Genomic DNA, 19790 nt, shown 5'->3' with positions numbered 1-19790 from the left:
TATTCGGAATGAGAAAGATAACATATAACCAAATTAATTTTTACTCTTTAAAAAAATTATTGAAATATAGTTGATTTACAATGTTGTGTTAATTATTTCTGTACAGCACAGTGATTCAATTATACATATATATATATATATATATTCTTTTTAAAATGTTACTTTCCATTGTGGTTTATCATAGTATATTGAATATAATTGTATGTATTGTACAGTGGAACTTTGTTGCTTATCTATTCTATGTATAAAAGTTTACATCTGCTAGCCCCAACCTCCCACTAGATCCAACATCTGCCCCCCTGGCAAGCACTAATCTGTTCCCTATCTCTGTTTCTGGTTCTGCTTCATGTATAGATTCATTGTGTAATATTTTAGCTTTCACATATAGTGCTATCATAGGTATTTGTCTTTTTCTGACTTACTTTGCTTAGTATGATAATCTCTAGTTGTATCTATGTTGCCACAAATGACATTATTTTGCTGGCTGAATATTCCATTGTATATATGTGCCATTTCTTCTTTACCCATTTATCTGTTGAAGGACATTTAGGTTATTTCCATGACTTGGCTATTGCAAATTAGTGCTATTAGGAACATAGGTGTGCAAACATCTTTTTGAATTACACTTTTGTCCAAATATATGCCCAGGAGTGGGATTGCTTGATCATATGGTAATTGTATTTTTAGTTTTCCACTGTGGTTGCACCAACTTACATACCCACCAATTGTAGAAGAGTGCCCTTTTCTCTACATCCTATCCAGCATTTATTAGTTGAAGACTTTTAAATGATGGCTATTCTGACTGGTGTGAGGCTGTAACTTATTGTAGTTTTGATTTGCATTTCTCTAATAATTGGCAATTTTGAAAATCTTGTCATGTGCCTGTTGGCCACCTGTGTATCTTCTTTGGAGAAATCTGTATTTAGGTCTTCTGCCCATGTTTTTGTATAGGGTTCTTTTTGTTGTTGTTGAAAAAAAATAAAGTTTTCTTTTAATTTTAATTGCCTCATTACTTTCTTTTTTTTTTACTTTTGTTGTGTTATTTGTTTTTTAATTTATTTTTTTCTTTCTGAAAATTTTTATTATTTATTTATTTATTTATTTTTTAATTTTTATTTTTACTTTACTTTACTTTACGATACTGTATTGGTTTTGCCATACATTGACATGAATCCACCACGGGTGTACATGCATTCCCAAACATGAACCCCCTCCCACCTCCCTCCCCATATCATCTCTCTGGGTCATCACCGTGCACCAGCCCCAAGCATGCTGTATCCTGCATCGGACATAGACTGGCGATTCGATTCTTACATGATAGTATACATGTTACAATGCCATTCTCCCAAATCATCCCACCCTCTCCTTCTCCCTCTGAGTCCAAAAGTCCGTTATACACATCTGTGTCTTTTTTGCTGTCTTGCATACAGGGTCGTCATTGCCATCTTTCTAAATTCCACATATATGTGTTAGTATACTGTATTGGTGTTTTCTTTCTGGCTTACTTCACTCTGTATAATCGGCTCCAGTTTCATCCATCTCATCAGAACTGATTCATATGTATTCTTTTTAACGGCCTCATTACTTTCTAGTAATACATCACTTCTTCAAATTTTATTCAATCATATAAGTTTATATGAAAATATCAGTGATTACCATTAACTCATTGCCGCTTTTAGCAGACTTTTAGACATCATCTAACCTACTGCTGTCACTTTGAAGACAGTGGGATAATCAAAAAATAAAGTTGTTTGCCTGAGATTGAAACCATTTACCACAGACTAGGACTTGAACCTATGAGCTGGAACTCTAACCTAGCCAAAACCCACAATACCTGGTTTCAGGACTGAATGAAGCTCAGGTTCTTGATGTCCCATCACAGAAAGAATTCATTGAGAGGCAAAGTGATGGGTAAGAAATGGATTTATTCAGATTCAGAGAAAACTACTCTCCCCAGACAGAGTGTGGGCCATCACAGAGGGCAAGTGCAGTGCAAAATGTGGTGTGGTTAGCTTTTATAGGCTGGGTATTTTGTATGCTAATGAGTGTGAGGATTATTCCAACTATTTTGGGGAAGACGTGGAGATTTCCAGGAATTGGGTCATCATGCACTCCTTGGTCTTTTGACAGTGATTCGAACTGACATGATGCCTCTGGGTGTATCATCAACCTTCCTGATTGAGGATGAGGGTCTAATCAAAGTCAACTTTTCTACTATCTTGGACCCATTTGATTCTAATAAGTTTATCTTGTGTCCTTCAGTTCAGTTCAGTAACTCAGTCTTGTCTAACTCTTTGTGACCCCATGGACTGCAGCACGCCAGGTCTCCCTGTCCATCACCAACTCCCAGAGTTTACTCAAATTCATGTCCATAGAGTAAGTGATGTCATCCAACCATCTCATCCTCTGCTATCACCTTATCCTCTGACCTTCAATCTTTCCCCAAATCAAGATCATTTCAAATGGGTCAGTTCTTCACATCAGATGACCAAAGTATTGGAGTTTCAGCTCCAGTGTCAATCTTTGCAATGAATATTCAGGACTGATCTCCTTTAGGATGGACTGGCTGGATCTCCTTGCAGTCCAAGAGACTCAAAAGCATCTTCTCCAATACCATAATTCAAAAGCATCAGTTCTCTATAGTCCATCTCTCATATCCATACATGACTACTGGAAAAACCATAGCTTTGACTAGACAGACCTTTGTCAGGAAAGTGTCTCTGCTTTTGAATATGCTGTCTAAGATGGTCACACCTTTTCTTCCAATGAGCAAACGTCTTAATTTCCTGGCTGCAGTCACCATCTGCAGTGATTTTGGAACCCAAGAAAATAAAGTCTGTTGCTGTTCCCATTGTTTCCCCATCTATTTGCCATGAGGTAATGGGACTAGATGTCATGATCTTAGTTTTCTGAGTGTTGAGTTGTAATCCAACTTTTTCACTCTCCTCTTTCACTTTCATCAAGAGGCTCTTTAGTACTTCTTCGCTTTCTGCCATAAGTGTGGTGTCATCTGCATGTCTGAGGTTATTGATTTTTCTCCTGGCAATCTTGATTCCAGCTTGTCCTTCATCCAGTCCAGCAATCTCATGATATACTCAGCATATAAGTTAAATAAGTAATGTGACAATGTACAACCTAGACTTACTCCTTTCAGATTTGAAACCAGTCTATTGTTCCATGTCCAATTCTGTTCCTTTTTGACCTGCCTACAGATTTCTCAGGAGGCTGGTCAGGTGGTCTGGTATTCCCATCTCTTTCAGAATTTTCCACAGTTTGTTTTGATCCACACAGTCGAAGGCTTTGGCATAGTCAATGAAGGAGAAGTAGATGTTTTTCTGGAACTCTCATTCTTTTTCAATGATCCAAAAGATGTTGGCAATTTGATCTCTGGTTCCTCTGCCCTTTCTAAAACCAGCTTGAATATCTTGAAGTTCACACTTCACATACTGTTGAAGCCTGGCTTGGAGATTTTTGAGCATTACTTTACTAGCATGTGAGATGAGTGCAATTGTGCAGTAGTTTGAACATTCTTTGGCATTGCCTTTCTTTGGGATTAGAATGAAAACTGACCTTTTCCAGTCCTGTGGCCACTGCTGAGTTTTCCAAATTTGCTGGCATATTGAGTCAACACATTCACAGCATCATCTTTTAGGATTTGAAATAGCTCACCTGTAATTCCATCACATCCATTAGCTTTGTTCGTAGTGATGCTTCCTAAGGCCCACTTGACTTTGCATTTCAGGATGTCTGGCTCTAAGTGAGTGATCACACCATCAGGATTATATGGGTCCTGAAGATCTTTTTTGTACAGGTCTTCTGTGTATTCTTGCCACCTGTTTCTGTTAGGTCCATACCATTTCTGTCCCTTATTGAGCCCATCTTTTCATATAATGGTCCTTTGGTATCTCTAGTATCTCTTGAAGAGATCTCTACTCTTTCCCATTCTATTGTTTTCCTGTATTTTTTTGCATTAATCACTGAGGAAATCTTTCTTATCTTTCCTTGCATTCTTTGGAACTCCACATTCACATGGGTATATCTTTTCTTTTTGCCTTTGACTTTTGCTTCTTTTCTTTTCATGGCAGTTTGTAAAATCTCCTCAGACAGCCATTTTGCCTTTTTGCATTTCTTTTTCTTGAGGATGATCTTAATCACTGCCTTTTGTACAATGTCATGAACCTTTGTTCATAGTTCTTCAGGCTCTCTGTCTATCACATCTAATCCTGTGAATCTATTTGTCACCTCCACTGTATAGTCATAAGAGATTTGATTTAGGTTATATCTGAATGGTCTAGTGGTTTCCCCTACTTTCTTCAATTTAAGTCTGAATTTGACAATAAATAGTTCATGATCTGTGCCATAGTCAGCTTCTGGTCTTGTTTTTGATGGCTGAATAGAGCTACTCCATTTGTGGCTGCAAAGAATATAATCAATCTGATTTCGGTATTGACCATCTGATGATGCCCATATGTAGAGTCTTCTCTTGTATTGTTGGAAAAGGGTGTTTGCTGTGATCAGTGTGTTCTCTTGGTAAAGCTGTATTAGCCTTTGCCTTGCCTCATTCTGTACTCCAAGGCCAAATTTTCCCATTACTTCAGGTATTTGTTGGCTTCCTACTTTTGCACTGCAGTCCCCTATAATGAAAAGGACATCTTTTTTTGTGTGTTAGTTCTAGAAAGTCTTGTAGGTCTTCATAGGACTGTTCAACCTCAGCTTCTTCAGCATTACTGGTTGGGGCATAGACATGGATTGCTGTAACATTGAATGGTTTGCCTTGGAAATGAACAGAGATCATTCTGTCATTTTTGGGATTGCATCCAAATACTTTATTTTGGACTCTTTTTGACTATGATGGCTACTCCATTTCTTCTAAGGGATTCTTGCCCATAGTAGTAGATATAATCGTCATCTGTGTTAAATTCACCCATTCTAGTCCACTTTAGTTCACTGATTTCTAAAGTGTAGATGTTCACTCTTGCTATCTCCTGTTTGACCACTTCCAATTTGCCCTGGTTCATGGACCTAACATTCCAGTTTCCTATGCAATATTACTCTTTTCAGCATTGGATTTTCCTTTCATCATCAGTCACATTCACAACTGGGTGTTGTTTTTGCTTTAGCTCCCTCTGTTCATTCTTTCTGGAGATATTCTCCATTGATCTCCAATAGCATAATGGGCACCTACCAATCTGATGAGTTCATCTTTCAGTGTCCTATCATTTTGACTTTTCATACTTTTCCGGGGGTTCTCTAGGCAAGAATACTGAAGTGTTTTGCCATTCCCTTCTTCAGTGTATCACATTTTGTCAGAACTCTCCACTATGACCCATCCGTCTTGGGTGGCCCTACACAGAATGGCTAACAGTTTCATTGAGTTAGAAAAGGTTGTGGTCCATGTGATCAGATTCATTACTTTTCTTTTACTGTGGTCTTCAGTCTTTCAAGGTTTATAGAAGCCTCTGGATGGGAGAGACTGACTGAAGGAGAAACTGGGTTTTGTTCTGATGGGGGGGGGTCATGCTCAGTAAATCTTTAATCCAATTTTCTGTTGAAGAGCAGGGCTGTGTTCCCTCCCTGTTATTTGACATGAGGCCAAATTATGGTGGAGGTAATGAAGACAATGGGGACTTCCTTCAAAAGGTCCCATGCAAGCACGACTTCACTTCAGTTCAGTCACTCAGTCATGTCCGACTCTTTGAGACCCCATGAATTGCAGCATGCCAGGCCTCCTTGTCCATCACCAACTCCCAGAGTTCACCCAAACTCTTGCCCATCGAGTCAGTGATGCCACCCAGCCATCTCATCTTCTGTCTTCCCTTCTCCTCCTGCCTGTAATCCTTCCCAGCATCAGAGTCTTCTCCAATGAGTCAACTCTTCACATGAGATGGCCAAAATATTGGAGTTTCAGCTTTAGCATCCGTCCTTCCAATGAACTCCCAGGTCTGAGCTCCTTTAGAATGGACTGGTTGGATCTCCTTGCAGTCACAGGGACTCTCAAGAGTCTTCTCCAACACTACAGTTCAACAGCATCAATTCTTCAGTGCTCAGCTTTCTTCACAGTCCAACTCTCACATCCATACATGACCCAGATAATCATGATGGTGTGATCACTCACTGAGAGACAGACATTCTAAAATGTGAAGTCAAGTGGGCCTTAGAAAGCATCACTGCAAACAAAGCTAGTGGAGGTGATGGAATTCCAGTTGAGCTGTTTCAAATCCTGAAAGATGATGCTGTGAAAGTGCTGCACTCAATATGCCCCCAAATTTGGAAAACTCAGCAGCGGCCACAGGATTGGAAAAGGTCAATTTGCATTCCAATCCCAAAGAAAGGCAATGCCAAAGAATGCTCAAACTACCACATAATTGCACTCATCTCACATGCTAGTAAAGTAATGCTCAAAATTCTCCAAGCCAGGCTTCAGCTATATGTGAAGCATGAACTTCCAGATATTCAAGCTGGTTTTAGGAAAGACAGAGGAACCAGAGATCAAATTGTCAACATCTGCTGGATCATTGAAAAACCAAGAGAGTTCCAGAGAAACATCTATTTCTGATTTATTGACTATACCAAAGCCTTTGAGTGTTTGAATCACAATAAACTGTGGAAAATTCTGAAAGAGATGGGAATACCAGACCACCTGACCTGTCTCTTGAGAAACCTATATGCAGGTCAGGAAGCAACAGTTAAAACTGGACATGGAACAACAGACTGGTTCCAAATAGGAAAAGGAGTACGTCAAGGCTGTATATTGTCAATCTGCTTATTTAACTTATATGCAGAGTACATCATGAGAAACACTGGGCTGGAAAAAGCAGAAGTTGGAATCAAGCTTGCCAGGAGAAATATCAATATCCTCAGATATGCAGATGACACTACCCTATGGCAGAAAGTGAAGAGGAACTAAAAAGCCCCTTGATGAAAGTGAAAGAGGAGAGTGAAAAAGTTGGCTTAAAGCTCAACATTTAGAAAGCTAAGACTGTGGCATCTGGTCCCATCACTTCATGGGAAATAGATGGGGAAACAGTGGAAACAGTCTCAGGCTTTATCTTTTGGGGCTTCAAAATCACTGTAGATGGTGATTGCAGCCATGAAATTCAAAGATGCTTGCTCCTTGGAAGGAAAGTTATGACTAACCTAGACAGCATATTGAAAAACAGAGACATTACTTTGCCAACAAAGGTCCGTCTAGTCAAGGCTATGGTTTTTCCAGTGGTCATGTATGGATGTGAGTGTTGGACTGTGAATAAAGCTGAGTGCTGAAGAAGCACTCCTTGGGCTATGCCAAAAGCATCAAATTGATGCTTTTGAACTGTTGTCTTGGAGAAGACTCTTGAGAGTGCCTTAGAGAGAGTGCACTCTAGAGAGTGCACGGAGTTTCAAAGAGTCAATCCTAAAGAAATCAGTTCTGACTATTCATTGTTAGGATTGACATTGAAGCTGAAGCTCTAATACGTTGGTCATCTGATATGAAGTACTGACTCCTTTGGAAAAACTCTGATATTGGGAAAGTTTGAAGGCAGGAAGAGAAGGGGGCGACAAAAGATGAGATGGTTGGATGGCATCCCCAACTCGATGGACTTGAGTTTGAGGAAGCTCTAGGAGTTTTTGATGGACAAGGAAGTTTGGAATGCTGCAGTCCATGGGGTTGCAAAGAGTAGGACATGACTGAGTGACTGAACTGAACTGAGCTGAACTGGATTATGTTCTTCTTTCAAAAGTTGTGCCCTGCCACTTTCGTTCCTGTTATAAGATCACATATATAGTAAGATACATGATTGGGAGAGAATCTTAGTCTTCTGTGTCCTAGGCAGTTTCTTTCCATGACATCTTTCTAATATAGACTTAAATTGCTTTTTGGTAACTCTAGTAAGTGTTTTTAAAACAACTTAATAAGTACCAGATTTGAAAATAAATCACCACTTAATATCAGAATAATTATTATAATTTCACTTTTCCCTTGTTGTATCCCTTTTAAGGCCAAGGGGAAATTGTTAATTACCTATGGACAAAAGGGAGGGAAAGTGTGTAAATTGAAATTCCAAACACAGTTTCTCCTCAAGTTCTGCCATTTTCAAAGGATCTTGTTTCTGTAGTTTGCCCTTTTGGATCTTGATTTACCCTTTTGTAAAATCAAAAAATTGGATCATATCACCCCCACAGTCACATCCAACTCCATTATTCCTTTATCCTAAAATCACTAAGGCCAAAGCACAGTTATAGAAAAAGACCAACACAAATAAAAAGAGTAGGAGAACTGTTAAAGAAAACTGAGAGGGAGGGAGCAGGAATCCTGGGACATTGGCTTATTACCTGTCTCTCTAATCTTCTTGGGATATCACATAAACCTTGGGAAGGGTCCTGTGCTGGTTATATTGTCTATTCTCATCAACCCAGTAAATTCCACTGGCAGATGAATGAATGGGTTCATTTTAAAAATGATGTCAAATTACTGGACATCCCTGTTGATAGGTAAGCAAAGCACTGCTCACTAAAATTAAAAGAGTGATTTACCTAATGTCAAATAGATAAGATATCTGATTGTTATACAACATTTTAAATTAAAAATTTGTTTTTAAAGTGTGCTCTTGGCCTCAGTTTACCTCAGTCTGCATGTGCTTAATTTTCTGTCTTCTGTATTATTTCATCTGATAATGAAATTTACATTTTCTGACCAAAAGTTTTATAAAGATTCCAGTTATAGGACAGCTTTTTATTTTTTTCAAATCTATGTCATTGTGCTGGGAAGTGAGAGAAAAGACAAACACCTGACTAGATCAATATAATAAAGAGATTCTTGAAATTTAGTGGACTGTATTTAATCTTGATCCTACATATCTGCAGTCTCAATCCTTTCTACATTTGAACTCCAGCTTCTTATTTGTAAAATAAATTCAATAAAAGCATTATCTGATGACTGTATTTCATAAGCTTAACCAGTATACCAAACAAAAACATCTTATTTTAAAATATAATCAAAAGCAAAATTCATAAAAATGACTATAAGAAGATATAGTTATAATTTCTTTTCTGATCGACATAGCTATATTTTGCATTAGAATAATGTATAGTAAATTTGTTTTTCTAAGTTGAAATAGTGTTCAACTGTATTAATTGTGAGGGCTTCCTGTTGACTCAGATGGTAAAGGATCTGTCTGCAATGCAGGAGACCCAGCTTCAGTGCCTGGGTCAGGAAGATCCCCTGATGGGAGTAGCTACATACTCCAGTATTCTTGCCTGGAGAATTACGTGGAGAGGAGTCGGAGGGCTATAGTCCATGGGGTTTCAAAGTTGGAGGCGCTTTTTTTTTTTTAATCTAGGAAAGAGTAACTGCAAAATATGTGTGAAACATTCAATTTCTATATCTATTTTTCTTATTCCATTACAGAGTAGGGTTGAGATGGTTAATGGAGTATTGATGATCCACAACGTGAATCAATCAGATGCTGGAATGTATCAGTGTTTGGCCGAAAATAAATATGGAACCATTTATGCAAGTGCTGAGCTGAAGATTTTAGGTATGCAGTTTCTAACTAAATAAATAGGAAAGAAATGTGGCTTCTTTTCTTGCTCTAATTCTTACTATACTGAAGGTTTATCATGTGATTGTAAAAACCTATTTTATCTTTTGAAAAGAAATAATATGCCTTGCTGAATGTACTTTTTAAATTTTGGGAGATAAGGTTATATGGCATACAGTTTGTCCCATAACTTTTATTTTCTTTAATTTTAGTTTTAATCCTAACAGATTTACACACTATATCTTTTCTATGGCTTTAAAAAATCACATAAGAAAAGTATGCTAACTTTCAAGGAAAATTGTCATAAGGGTAGAGGATCAGAATGTAGGTTATCAACATAGCGATGCTTAATATTTTCCCAAGCTGCTCCTACCTACCAGTAGGTATGTGACTCCTGCAAGGCAGGACTCCCAAGAAAGCATTCTCTGTCAAAGGGATGTTATCACCTTAACAGGTTGATGAGACCCCTCCTAAAGCCAGGCACAGTAAGTTCATAGGGTTACATTCTGTAATATAACCAGAACACTAGCACTAATTCACACTCTACTACAAGAAAAATTCAATTCAGGGAATAGACTACCAGATTGAGCCTCTTTAGGTCACTGGAATTGATTTTCCTTTTTCTCACTCTCAAGATTTTCTAAATTTTGGTTCTGGGATAATTATAATACAAAGAGAGAGACTTAGATGATCTTAACACACCATTTCTCAAAAGTGGGCGAAAGCCTGATTGTGCTTTGTACTTCCCACTGACCCAAAGCACATTAACAGAAACACCCAAGCTCTTGGAATCTGAAAATGTGCCTTTCATATATCAGTTAAATATAATACACCATAAATCAACTTGAATTATGAATGTTTACATTTGAAATTTTTTCACACTATAACAAATCCATCCAATGTTGATACAGAAGTCCATGTTTCAGTGTATTGCATCCTAACCAATCAAAAAATATCTACTTTCCTGTTAACTCATACACCTGTATTTCTGAATTTAAAAACTGCTTCAGCACTCACCTAATCAATGGTTTATCCAGAAACACTCTCAAATGGGTCCCTTTCTTATTCAAAAATATATTTTCAAAATTACCGTTAATAAGGTATATCTCCAGTAGGCAACCAAATATGTTATCTTTCTATAAATTCCTAAACTTTTATTTCGATTTCTTAACTCATCTCAGTTGGTACCTTTTTCTGTTTGTGTGGCTCAGACGGTAAAGCGTTTGTCTACAATGCGGGAGATCCGGGTTCGATCCCTGGGTCGGGAAGATCCCCTGGAGAAGGAAATGGCAATCCACTCCAGTACTGTTGCCTGGAAAATCCCATGGACAGAGGAGCTTGGTAGGCTACAGTCCATGGGGTCGCAAAGAGTCAGACATGACTGAGCGACTTGACTGACTGATATGCTATGCTAAAACATTAGATATGTTTTAATGTTATGTGTTATGTGCTAAGTATAACTATGCTATACTTCTATGTAATGAACATAAAACACAAATGAAATATTCATAAGATTGTCAGATTGGCATAAATAAATATTTACGATACAGTAAACTTGTAGAGATATTTTCCAGTTTCTCTTTTAGATATAAAGGTGTCTCTTTTTTCATTTGTTTGTTTTTTCACATATCCTTTACTTCAGCATTTTAGGAATCAGTGAACTAAAATGGACTGGAATTAGTGAATTTAACTCAGATGACCATTATATCTAAAACTGTGGGTAAGAATCCTTTAGAAGAAACAGAGTACCCATCATAGTCAACAAAAGAGTCTGAAGTGCAGTACTTGGATGCAATCTGAAAAATGACAGAATCATCTCTGTTTGTTTCCAAGGCAAACCACTCAATATCACAGTAATATGTCTATACCCCAACCACTAATGCTGAAGAATGGTTCAATGAAGAACCACAGGACCTTCTAGAACAAACAAACTCTCCAAAACGATGTCCTTTTCTTTATAGGGGACTGGAATGCAAAAGAAGGAAGTCAATAAATACCTGGAGTAATGGGCAAATTTGACCTTGAAGTACAGAGTGAAGCAGGGCGAAGGCTAACAGAGTTTTGCCAAGAGAATGCACTAGTCATAGCAAATACCCTCTTCCAACAACACAAGAGAAGACTACACATGGTCATCACCAGAAGGTCAATACCAAATTCAGATTGATTATATTCTTTGCAGCCAAGGAAGGAGAAGCTCTATACAGTAAGCAAAAATGAGGCTGGAAGCTGACTGTGGCTGAGATTATGAACTCCCTATTGTCAAATTCAGATTTAAATTAAAGAAAGTAGGGAAAACCACTAGACCATTCAGGTATGACCTAAATCAAATCCCTTACGATTATACACTGGAAGTGACAAATAGATTCAAGGGAATAGATCTGATAGACAGAGTGCTTAAAGAACCATAGACGGAGTTCATGACATTGTACAGGAGTCAGGGATCAAGACCATCCGCAAGAAAAAGAAATGCAAAATGGCAAAATGGTTGACTGAGGAAGCCTTACAAATAGCTGAGAAAAGAAGAGAAACTAAAGATAAAGAAGAAAAGGAAAGATATACCCATTTGAATGCAGAGTTCCAAAGAATAGCAAGGAAAGATAAGAAAACATTCCTCAGTGATCAATGCAAAGAAATAGAGGAAAACAATAGAATGGGAAAGACTAGAGATCTCTTCAAGAAACTTAGAGCTACCAAGGGAATATTTCATGCAAAGATGGGCACAATTAAGGACAGAAAAAATCTTCAAAAAAAGATCTTCAGGACCCATATAATCATGATGGTGTGATCACTCACCTAGAACCAGACATCCTGAAATGCAGTCAAGTGGGCCTTAGGAAGCATCACTACAAACAAAGCTAATGGACATGATGGAATTACAGGTAAGCTATTTCAAATCCTAAAAGATGATGCTGTGAAAGTGCTGCACTCAATATGTCAGCAAATTTGGAAAACTCAGCAGTGGCCACAGGATTAGAAAAGGTCTGTTTTCATCCCAATCCCAAAGAAAGGCTATGCCAAAGAATGCTCAAACTACCACACAATTACACTCATCTTACCCACTAGTAAAGTAATGCTCAAAATTCTCCAAGCCAGGCTTCAGCAATACATGAACCATGAACTTCCAGATGTTCAAGCTGGGCTTGGAAAAGCAGAGGAACCAGAGATCAAACTGCTGACATCTGTTGGATCATGGAAAAAGCACATGAGTTCCAGAAAAACACCTACTTCTTCTTTATTGACTACAGCAAAGCCTTTGACTTTTTGGATCAAAACAAACTATGGAAAATTCTTAAAGAGATGGAAATAACCACACCCCCTCACCTGACTCCTGGGAAATATGTATTCAGGTCAAGAAGCAACAGTTAGAACTGGACATGGAACAGCAGACTGGTTCCAAATCGGGAAAGGAGTAAGTCAAGGCTGTGTATTGTCATCCTGCTTATTTAACTTATATGCAGAGTACATTATGCAAAGTGCTGGGCTGGATGAAGCACAAGCTGAAATCAAGTTTGCTGAGAGAAATATCAATAACCTCAAATATGCAGATGACACCACCCTTATGGCAGAACGTGAAGAAGAACTAAAGAGCCTCTTGATGAAAGTGAAAGAGGAGAGTGAAAAAGTTGGCTTAGAAGTCAACATTCAGAAAAAGATTATGGCATCTGGTCCGATCACATCATGACAAATAGATGGGGAAATAGTGGAAACAGTAAGACTTTGAGTGAAGCCATGAAATTAAGACACTTGCTCCTTGGAAGAAAACCTATGACCAAACTAGACAGCATATTAAAAAGCAGGGACATTTCCTTTACCAACAAAGGTCTGTCTAGTCAAAGCTATGGCTTTTCCAGTAGTCATGTATGGGTGTGAGAGTTGGAATACAAAGACAGCTGAACACCAAAGAATTGATGCTTTTGAACTGTGATGTTGGAGAAGACTCTTAACAGTCTCTTGGACTACAAGGAGATCCAATCAATTCATTCGAAAGGAAATCAGTCCTGAATATTCATTGGAAGGATTGATTCTGAAGATGAAACTCCAATACTTTGGCCATCTGATGGGAAGAACTGACTCATTGAAAAGACCTTGATTCTGGGAAAGATTGAAGGCAGGAGGAGAAGGGGATGACAGAGGATGAGATGCTTGGATGGCATCTCTGATGGGCTTGACATGAGTTTGAGTAGGCTCCAGGATTTGGTGGTGCAGCAAGCCTTGCATGCTGCAGTCCATGGGGTCACAAATAGTTGGATACGACTGAGCAACTGATCTGCACTGAACTTTAGTTCAGCATTCTTAACCACAGTTATCTACTGGAATGTCTTGGGAAGTTTACATGAAAACTATTAATAAAACTCTAGTAATACAAGATAAGTATTAATGAATGTTCATGCTTAGGTGAATAATTGCAACCAATGAGTTGAAATTTAAATGATTTAATTTCTTAAAAATGTATTTCTTAAAATTCTACATTTAGTTTTGTATACTATTTAAATGGACTTCTCAGGCGGCCCAGTTTAAACAAGCTGCCTGCCAATGCAGGAGGTGCAGGAGATCCCAGTTCCATGCCTCGGTCAGGAAGACCCCTGGAGTAGAAAATGATAACCTGTTCCAGTATTCTTGCCTGGAAAATTATGTGTTACAATGATTGGACATGATTGAGAGCCTAAATACACACACACACACATGCACGTTATTAAATAAAATATGCGTCAAGACTCAGAGATTAGAAACAGGCGACACAGGATTGCTTTATCCATAGCCTCAATTTTTCCAAAGGAAGGCCCAAACAGACCCATGTTCAACCCCTTCTCCTTTCGCCCAAGGGGATCATTAAGCTTTCACAATTAAAGTTTAGTTATAATTAAAGCATCTCATTCTTTGAAACAACCTTTGTCTGTGGACTTCCCTGGTGGCTCAGATGGTAAAGTGCCTGCTTACCATGTGGGAGACACGGGTTCGGTAGGCCCCACAACAGTAAGAACCTGCTAAAGGAAAGGACAGCCAATAAGATATCTATTAAGTAATAATTAAATTAAATTTCAAATTAGTGCCTTTTATATGTATAGATATCCTATGATTTTATTAATAATGCATTCCAAAGATAAAATTGCCCAATCTCAGTGAGTCATCCATTAGAAATTACTGTCATTGCTTCTGGTAGAATTAACCTTTTCTTTTTTATAGCTTCAGCTCCCACTTTTGCACTGAATCAACTGAGGAAAACAATAATTATTCCCAAAGACCAAGAAGTCATCATAGAGTGCAAACCTCAAGGATCTCCAAAACCAACTATCTCTTGGAAGAAGGGAGACAAAGCAGTTAGAGAGAATAAAAGGTTAGAAGTCTATTTCATAATTTAAACTTTTAATATCAGACTTTTCTGAAGTTGCAGATGATACAGACAAAATATATGAGTCTTAACATAATTTTGAGACATATTTCATGAAATGACTGAGCTATGGTTTTGTCTTCATAATGGTTAAGAAAAGATCTATAAAGGAAAGAACAAGTGATCTATAAAGGAAAAAGTTCTATCTCAAAATGGCCATACTTCTTTGTTTTTGTGGTATTTCAGCACCAACTGGGAATTTCACCAGCTTACAAAGAAAGCAAACACTTTCATTCAGTTAGCTAATTTTTCATTTTGGGTCTCCAGGTTTAAGGACCCAGAAGCTGTCTACAATAATTTTTAGATGATGGGTTCTCATTTCAATGTTAGTATTAAAATAATATAAACATATTCTTGATATCCTGGGTAATCCCTTTATTACAAAATACTGCCAAGCGAAATTTGCATCTAAATTTTCATTTTTATTTTGATTATGTTAATGAAAAATACTATAGAATTATTTCAGTTGCTATATGCAAATGAGGAATGTACAGAAAACTTTCTACCATATAAAGGTCTGTCACTGATACTTAAAGTCAAAGCAGAGGATAGGACTAGAAATGGGGAAAAATGATGAGAGCATCACATAGTTGCACAACAGTCTACGTATGACAAATTCAAAAGTCCCATGCGTTACCAGTCATTATTATCTGGTGTTGCAAATGGTGGTTTGATAAAATATTATCCTCTATTATGTTAAAATAATGTTGTATATGTTGTTTAAGGTTACGTTTTTTTTTACTTGATCTATAAAAATAAGGAGTTTAGTTTTAATTTATGTTTCGGTCTCAGTAAACTTATAGCTAAAATAATTTAAGTCAGCATTAGAGCCCATTTAAACAATTCCTTAAGTAATTTTGGAATATTTTGACATATTTGAAAAATATCTTTGGAATATATGCTTTTCCCATTCAAATCTGAGAAATATTTTAAATTGCATGTCTCTAATGAAATAATTTATAAATAATTGGATTATGGTCAGGCCCAAGCATCTATGCTGCCTAGCATTGATATGGATTATCACAGATATTGGGATTCCCAGGTAGCACCAGTGGTAAGGAATCCATCTGCAATGCAAGAGATATGGGTTTGATCCCTGGGTTGGGAAGATCCTCTGGAGGAGGGCATGGCAGCCATATCAAATATTTTTGCCTGGAGAATCCCATGGACAGAGGAGCCTGGTGGGCTATGGTCCATAGGGTCACAAAGAGTTGGATATGATTGAAGTGACTTATCTCTCACATCATGGATATTTTGTTAAAAAAAAAAAAACCACACAATTATTTCTTAGCGTAAGTGAGATTGGGAAGCAAATTACAAGCTGTAAATTCAGTCTTGCATTTGGTTGAATTGTATATGGTTGAAATGAATTTTTAATGATTGTTGCTCAGAAATATGAAAAAACAAACAAAAAGAAAACAAAGAAACAAAAACCTCATACAAACCTTTCATTATAACAGAAGACAATGATTTTGTAGTATCCTAGTAAAAACATATACTTTACATTGTGTCAGTTCAGTTAAGTCACTCAGTCGTGCTCAACTCTTGGCGATCCCATAAATCGCAGCACGTCAGGGCCTCCCTGTCCATCACCATCTCCTGGAGTTCACTCAGACTTATGTCCATCGAGTCCATGATGCCATTCAGCCATCTCATCCCCTGTCGTCCCCTTCTCCTCCTGCCCCCAATCTCTCCCAGCATCAAAGTCTTTTCCAATGAGTCAACTCTTCACATGAGGTGACCAAAGTACTGGAGTTTCAGCTTTAGCATCATTCCTTCCAAAGAACACCCAGGACTGATCTTTAGAATGGACTGGTTGGATCTCCTTGCAGTCCAAGGGACTCTCAAGAATTGTCTCCAACAACACAGTTCAAAAGCATCAATTCTTCGGTGCTCTGCCTTCTTCACAGTCCAACTCTCACATCCATACATGACCACTGGAAAAACCATAGCCTTGACTAGACGGACATTTGTTGGCAAAGTAATGTCTCTGCTTTTGAATATGCTGTCTAGGTTGGTCATAACTTTCCTTCCAAGGGGTATGTGTCTTTTAATTTCATGGCTGCAGTCACCAGCTGCAGTGATTTTGGAGCCCCAAAAAGTAAAGTCTGACACTGTTTCCACTGTTTCCCCATCTAGTTCCCATGAAGTGATGGGACCAGGTGCCATGATTTTCGTTTCCTGAATGTTGAGTTGTCAGCCAACTTTTTCACTCTCCTCTTTCACTTTCATCAAGAGGCTTTTTAGTTCCTCTTCACTTTCTGCCATAAGTGTGGTGTCATCAGCATATCTGAGGTTATTAATATGTCTCCCAGCAATCTTGATTCCAGCTTGTTCTTCTTCCAGTCCAGCATTTCTCATTATGTACTGTGCATAGAAGTTAAATAAGCAGGGTGACAACATGCAGCCTTGACGTACTCCTTTTCCTATTTGGAACCAGTCTGTTGTTCCACGTCCAGCTCAAACTGTTGCTTCCTGACCTGCATATAGGTTTCTCAAGAGGCAGGTCAGGTGGTCTGGTATTCCCATCTCTTTCAGAGTTTTCCACAGTTTACTGTGATCCATAGAGTCAAAGGCTTTGGCATAGTCAATAAAGCAGATCATTTTTTTGAATGTATTAAATTTTCTCATAATATCATTAAAATATATATGTCATATTAGTATAAGCCATTCCATTTGAAATGCATTGCTTTGTTTTATGTTTGGAAACAACATGTGAGCCTTGTCTTATTTATTTCAGTTCACCTTAGAATGTCCCTCATCAACTATTTGTAAATATCACATTGTTTTTAATAAGCGTGGTGCTATCTCTCTTGTCAAATCAAAAGTGCTGAAAGAGGAATGGGATAATGAATTTCTATTACAAAAATATGAGAATAATAAACTTTTTATTTTACAGAAGTCAAAATGCATAGTTGTGAATTTTCCATTTTTCTTGCTCCCTATTCTATTTACTGCTAACTCCTTGGTTAACAGTGAAATACTATGGCATCAAACTAAGATCACTAATATTTTCCATATTTCAATACCTCTGGTCAAAATGCTATTTAGCAATAATATTGAAAGGTATTTTTATTTAAGTAAAAGTAAGATTTGGACACAATTAGTTAACATTTTGTTACACTGAACTATGTTTAAATCTGTACATTTGTTTACTTTAATAAGAAATATCAAAGATAATAGTGTATTTTTATTCTTAAAAATTGACAGGCACATTTGCAAAATATAACTTACTAACATTTTTGGCAGTGTCGAGTTTCACTAAGACTACAATCTCAAGTTCAGTTCAGTTCAGTTCAGTCGCTCAGTCGTGTCCGACTCTGTGACCCCATGAATCCAAGCAGGCCAGGCCTCCTTGTCCATCACCAACTCCTGGAGTTCACTCAAACACACATCCATCGAGTCAGTGATGCCATCCAGCCATCTCATCCTCTATCATCTCCTTCTCCTCCTACCCCCAATCCCTCCCAGTATCAGAGTCGTTTCCAATGAGTCAACTCTTCACATGAGGTGGCCAAAGTACTGCAGTTTCAGCTTTAGCAACATTCCTTCCAAAGAACACCCAGGGCTGATCTTTAGAATGGACTGGTTGGATCTCCTTGCAGTCCAAGGGACTCTCAAGAGTCTTCTCCAGTACCACAGTTCAAAAGCATCAATTCTTCAGTGCTCAGCTTTCTTCACAATCCAACTCTCACATCCATACATGACCACAGGAAAAACCATAGCCTTGACTAGACGGACCTTTGTTGGCAAAGTAATGTCTCTGGTTTTGAATATGCTATCTAGATTGGTCATAACTTTTCTTTCAAGGAGTAAGCATATTTTAATTTCATGGCTGTGGTCACCATATGAGGTGATTTTGGAACCCCCCCAAAATAAAAAGTCAGCCACTGTTTTCACTGTTTTCCCATCTATGTCCCATGAAGTGATGGGACCAGATGCCATGATCTTCGTTTTCTGACTGTTGAGCTTTAAGCCAACTTTTTCACTCTCCTCTTTCACTTTCATCAAGAGGCTCTTTAGTTCCTCTTCACTTTCTGCCATAAGGGTGGTGTCATCTGCATATCTGAGGTTATTGATGTTTCTCCCAGCAATCTTGATTCCAGCTTGTGCTTCTTCCAGCACAGGGTTTCTCATGATGTACTCTGCATATAAGTTAAAATAAGCTGGGTGACAATATATAGCCTTGATGTACTCCTTTTTATATTTGGAACCAGTCTGTTGTTCCATGTCCAGTTCTAAATGTTGCTTCCTGACCTGAATATAGGTTTCTCAAGAGGCAGGTCAGGTGGTCTGGTATTCCCATCCCTTTCAGAATTTTCCACAGTTTATTGTGATCCACACAGTCAAAGGCTTTGGTATAGTTAATAAAGCAGAAATAGATGTTTTTCTGGAACTCTCTTGATTTTTCGATGATCCAGCAGATGTTGGCAATTTGATCTCTGGATCCTCTGCCTTTTCTAAGCCAGCTTAAACATCTAGAAGTTCACAGTTCACATATAGCTTAAGCCTGGCTTGGAGAATTTTGAGTATTACTGTAGTACAGGCATCATAGGAGACAGGGGATTGATACTTGGATTGGGGAGATCTCCTGGAGGAGAACACTTCAACCCACTCCAGTATTCATGCCTGGAGAACCTCCAAGGACAGAGGAGCCTTGTAGGCTACAGTCCGTAGAGTCACAGAGAGACTGACAAGATTGAAGATACTTTAACATGCATGCAAATTTTAAAATGTTAGAAAGAATAACTAAGACATAACATGAATTTTAGAAGTATGATTAACAAATAAGTTATACATACAAAATATTTCATTCATTTGACCCTAAGTGATACAACTAAAATATGTAAGAAAATGGATTTTGTCAGAGTCTGTGAGTT

The 19790-nt window shown here is 37.9% G+C and overlaps 1 protein-coding gene across 1 annotated transcript in view; it reads left to right on the top strand.

Annotated features, from left to right (window-relative positions):
* The window catches only part of CNTN5 (contactin 5), a 1662845-nt gene that overhangs the window by 1313418 nt on the left and 329637 nt on the right, over positions 1 to 19790 (top strand). Inside the window, exons 12-13 of the mRNA XM_027979105.3 lie at positions 9389 to 9518; positions 14706 to 14856. Of these exons, the coding sequence (XP_027834906.2) occupies positions 9389 to 9518; positions 14706 to 14856 (281 nt within the window). The remainder of the gene's footprint in view (positions 1 to 9388; positions 9519 to 14705; positions 14857 to 19790) is intronic.

This window comes from Ovis aries, chromosome 15, assembly GCF_016772045.2.
Source record: "Ovis aries strain OAR_USU_Benz2616 breed Rambouillet chromosome 15, ARS-UI_Ramb_v3.0, whole genome shotgun sequence".
Classification (NCBI taxonomy): domain Eukaryota; kingdom Metazoa; phylum Chordata; class Mammalia; order Artiodactyla; family Bovidae; genus Ovis; species Ovis aries.
The sequence above is the reverse complement of the archived record's forward strand: the minus strand, read 5'-3'. Positions and strand labels throughout refer to the sequence as shown.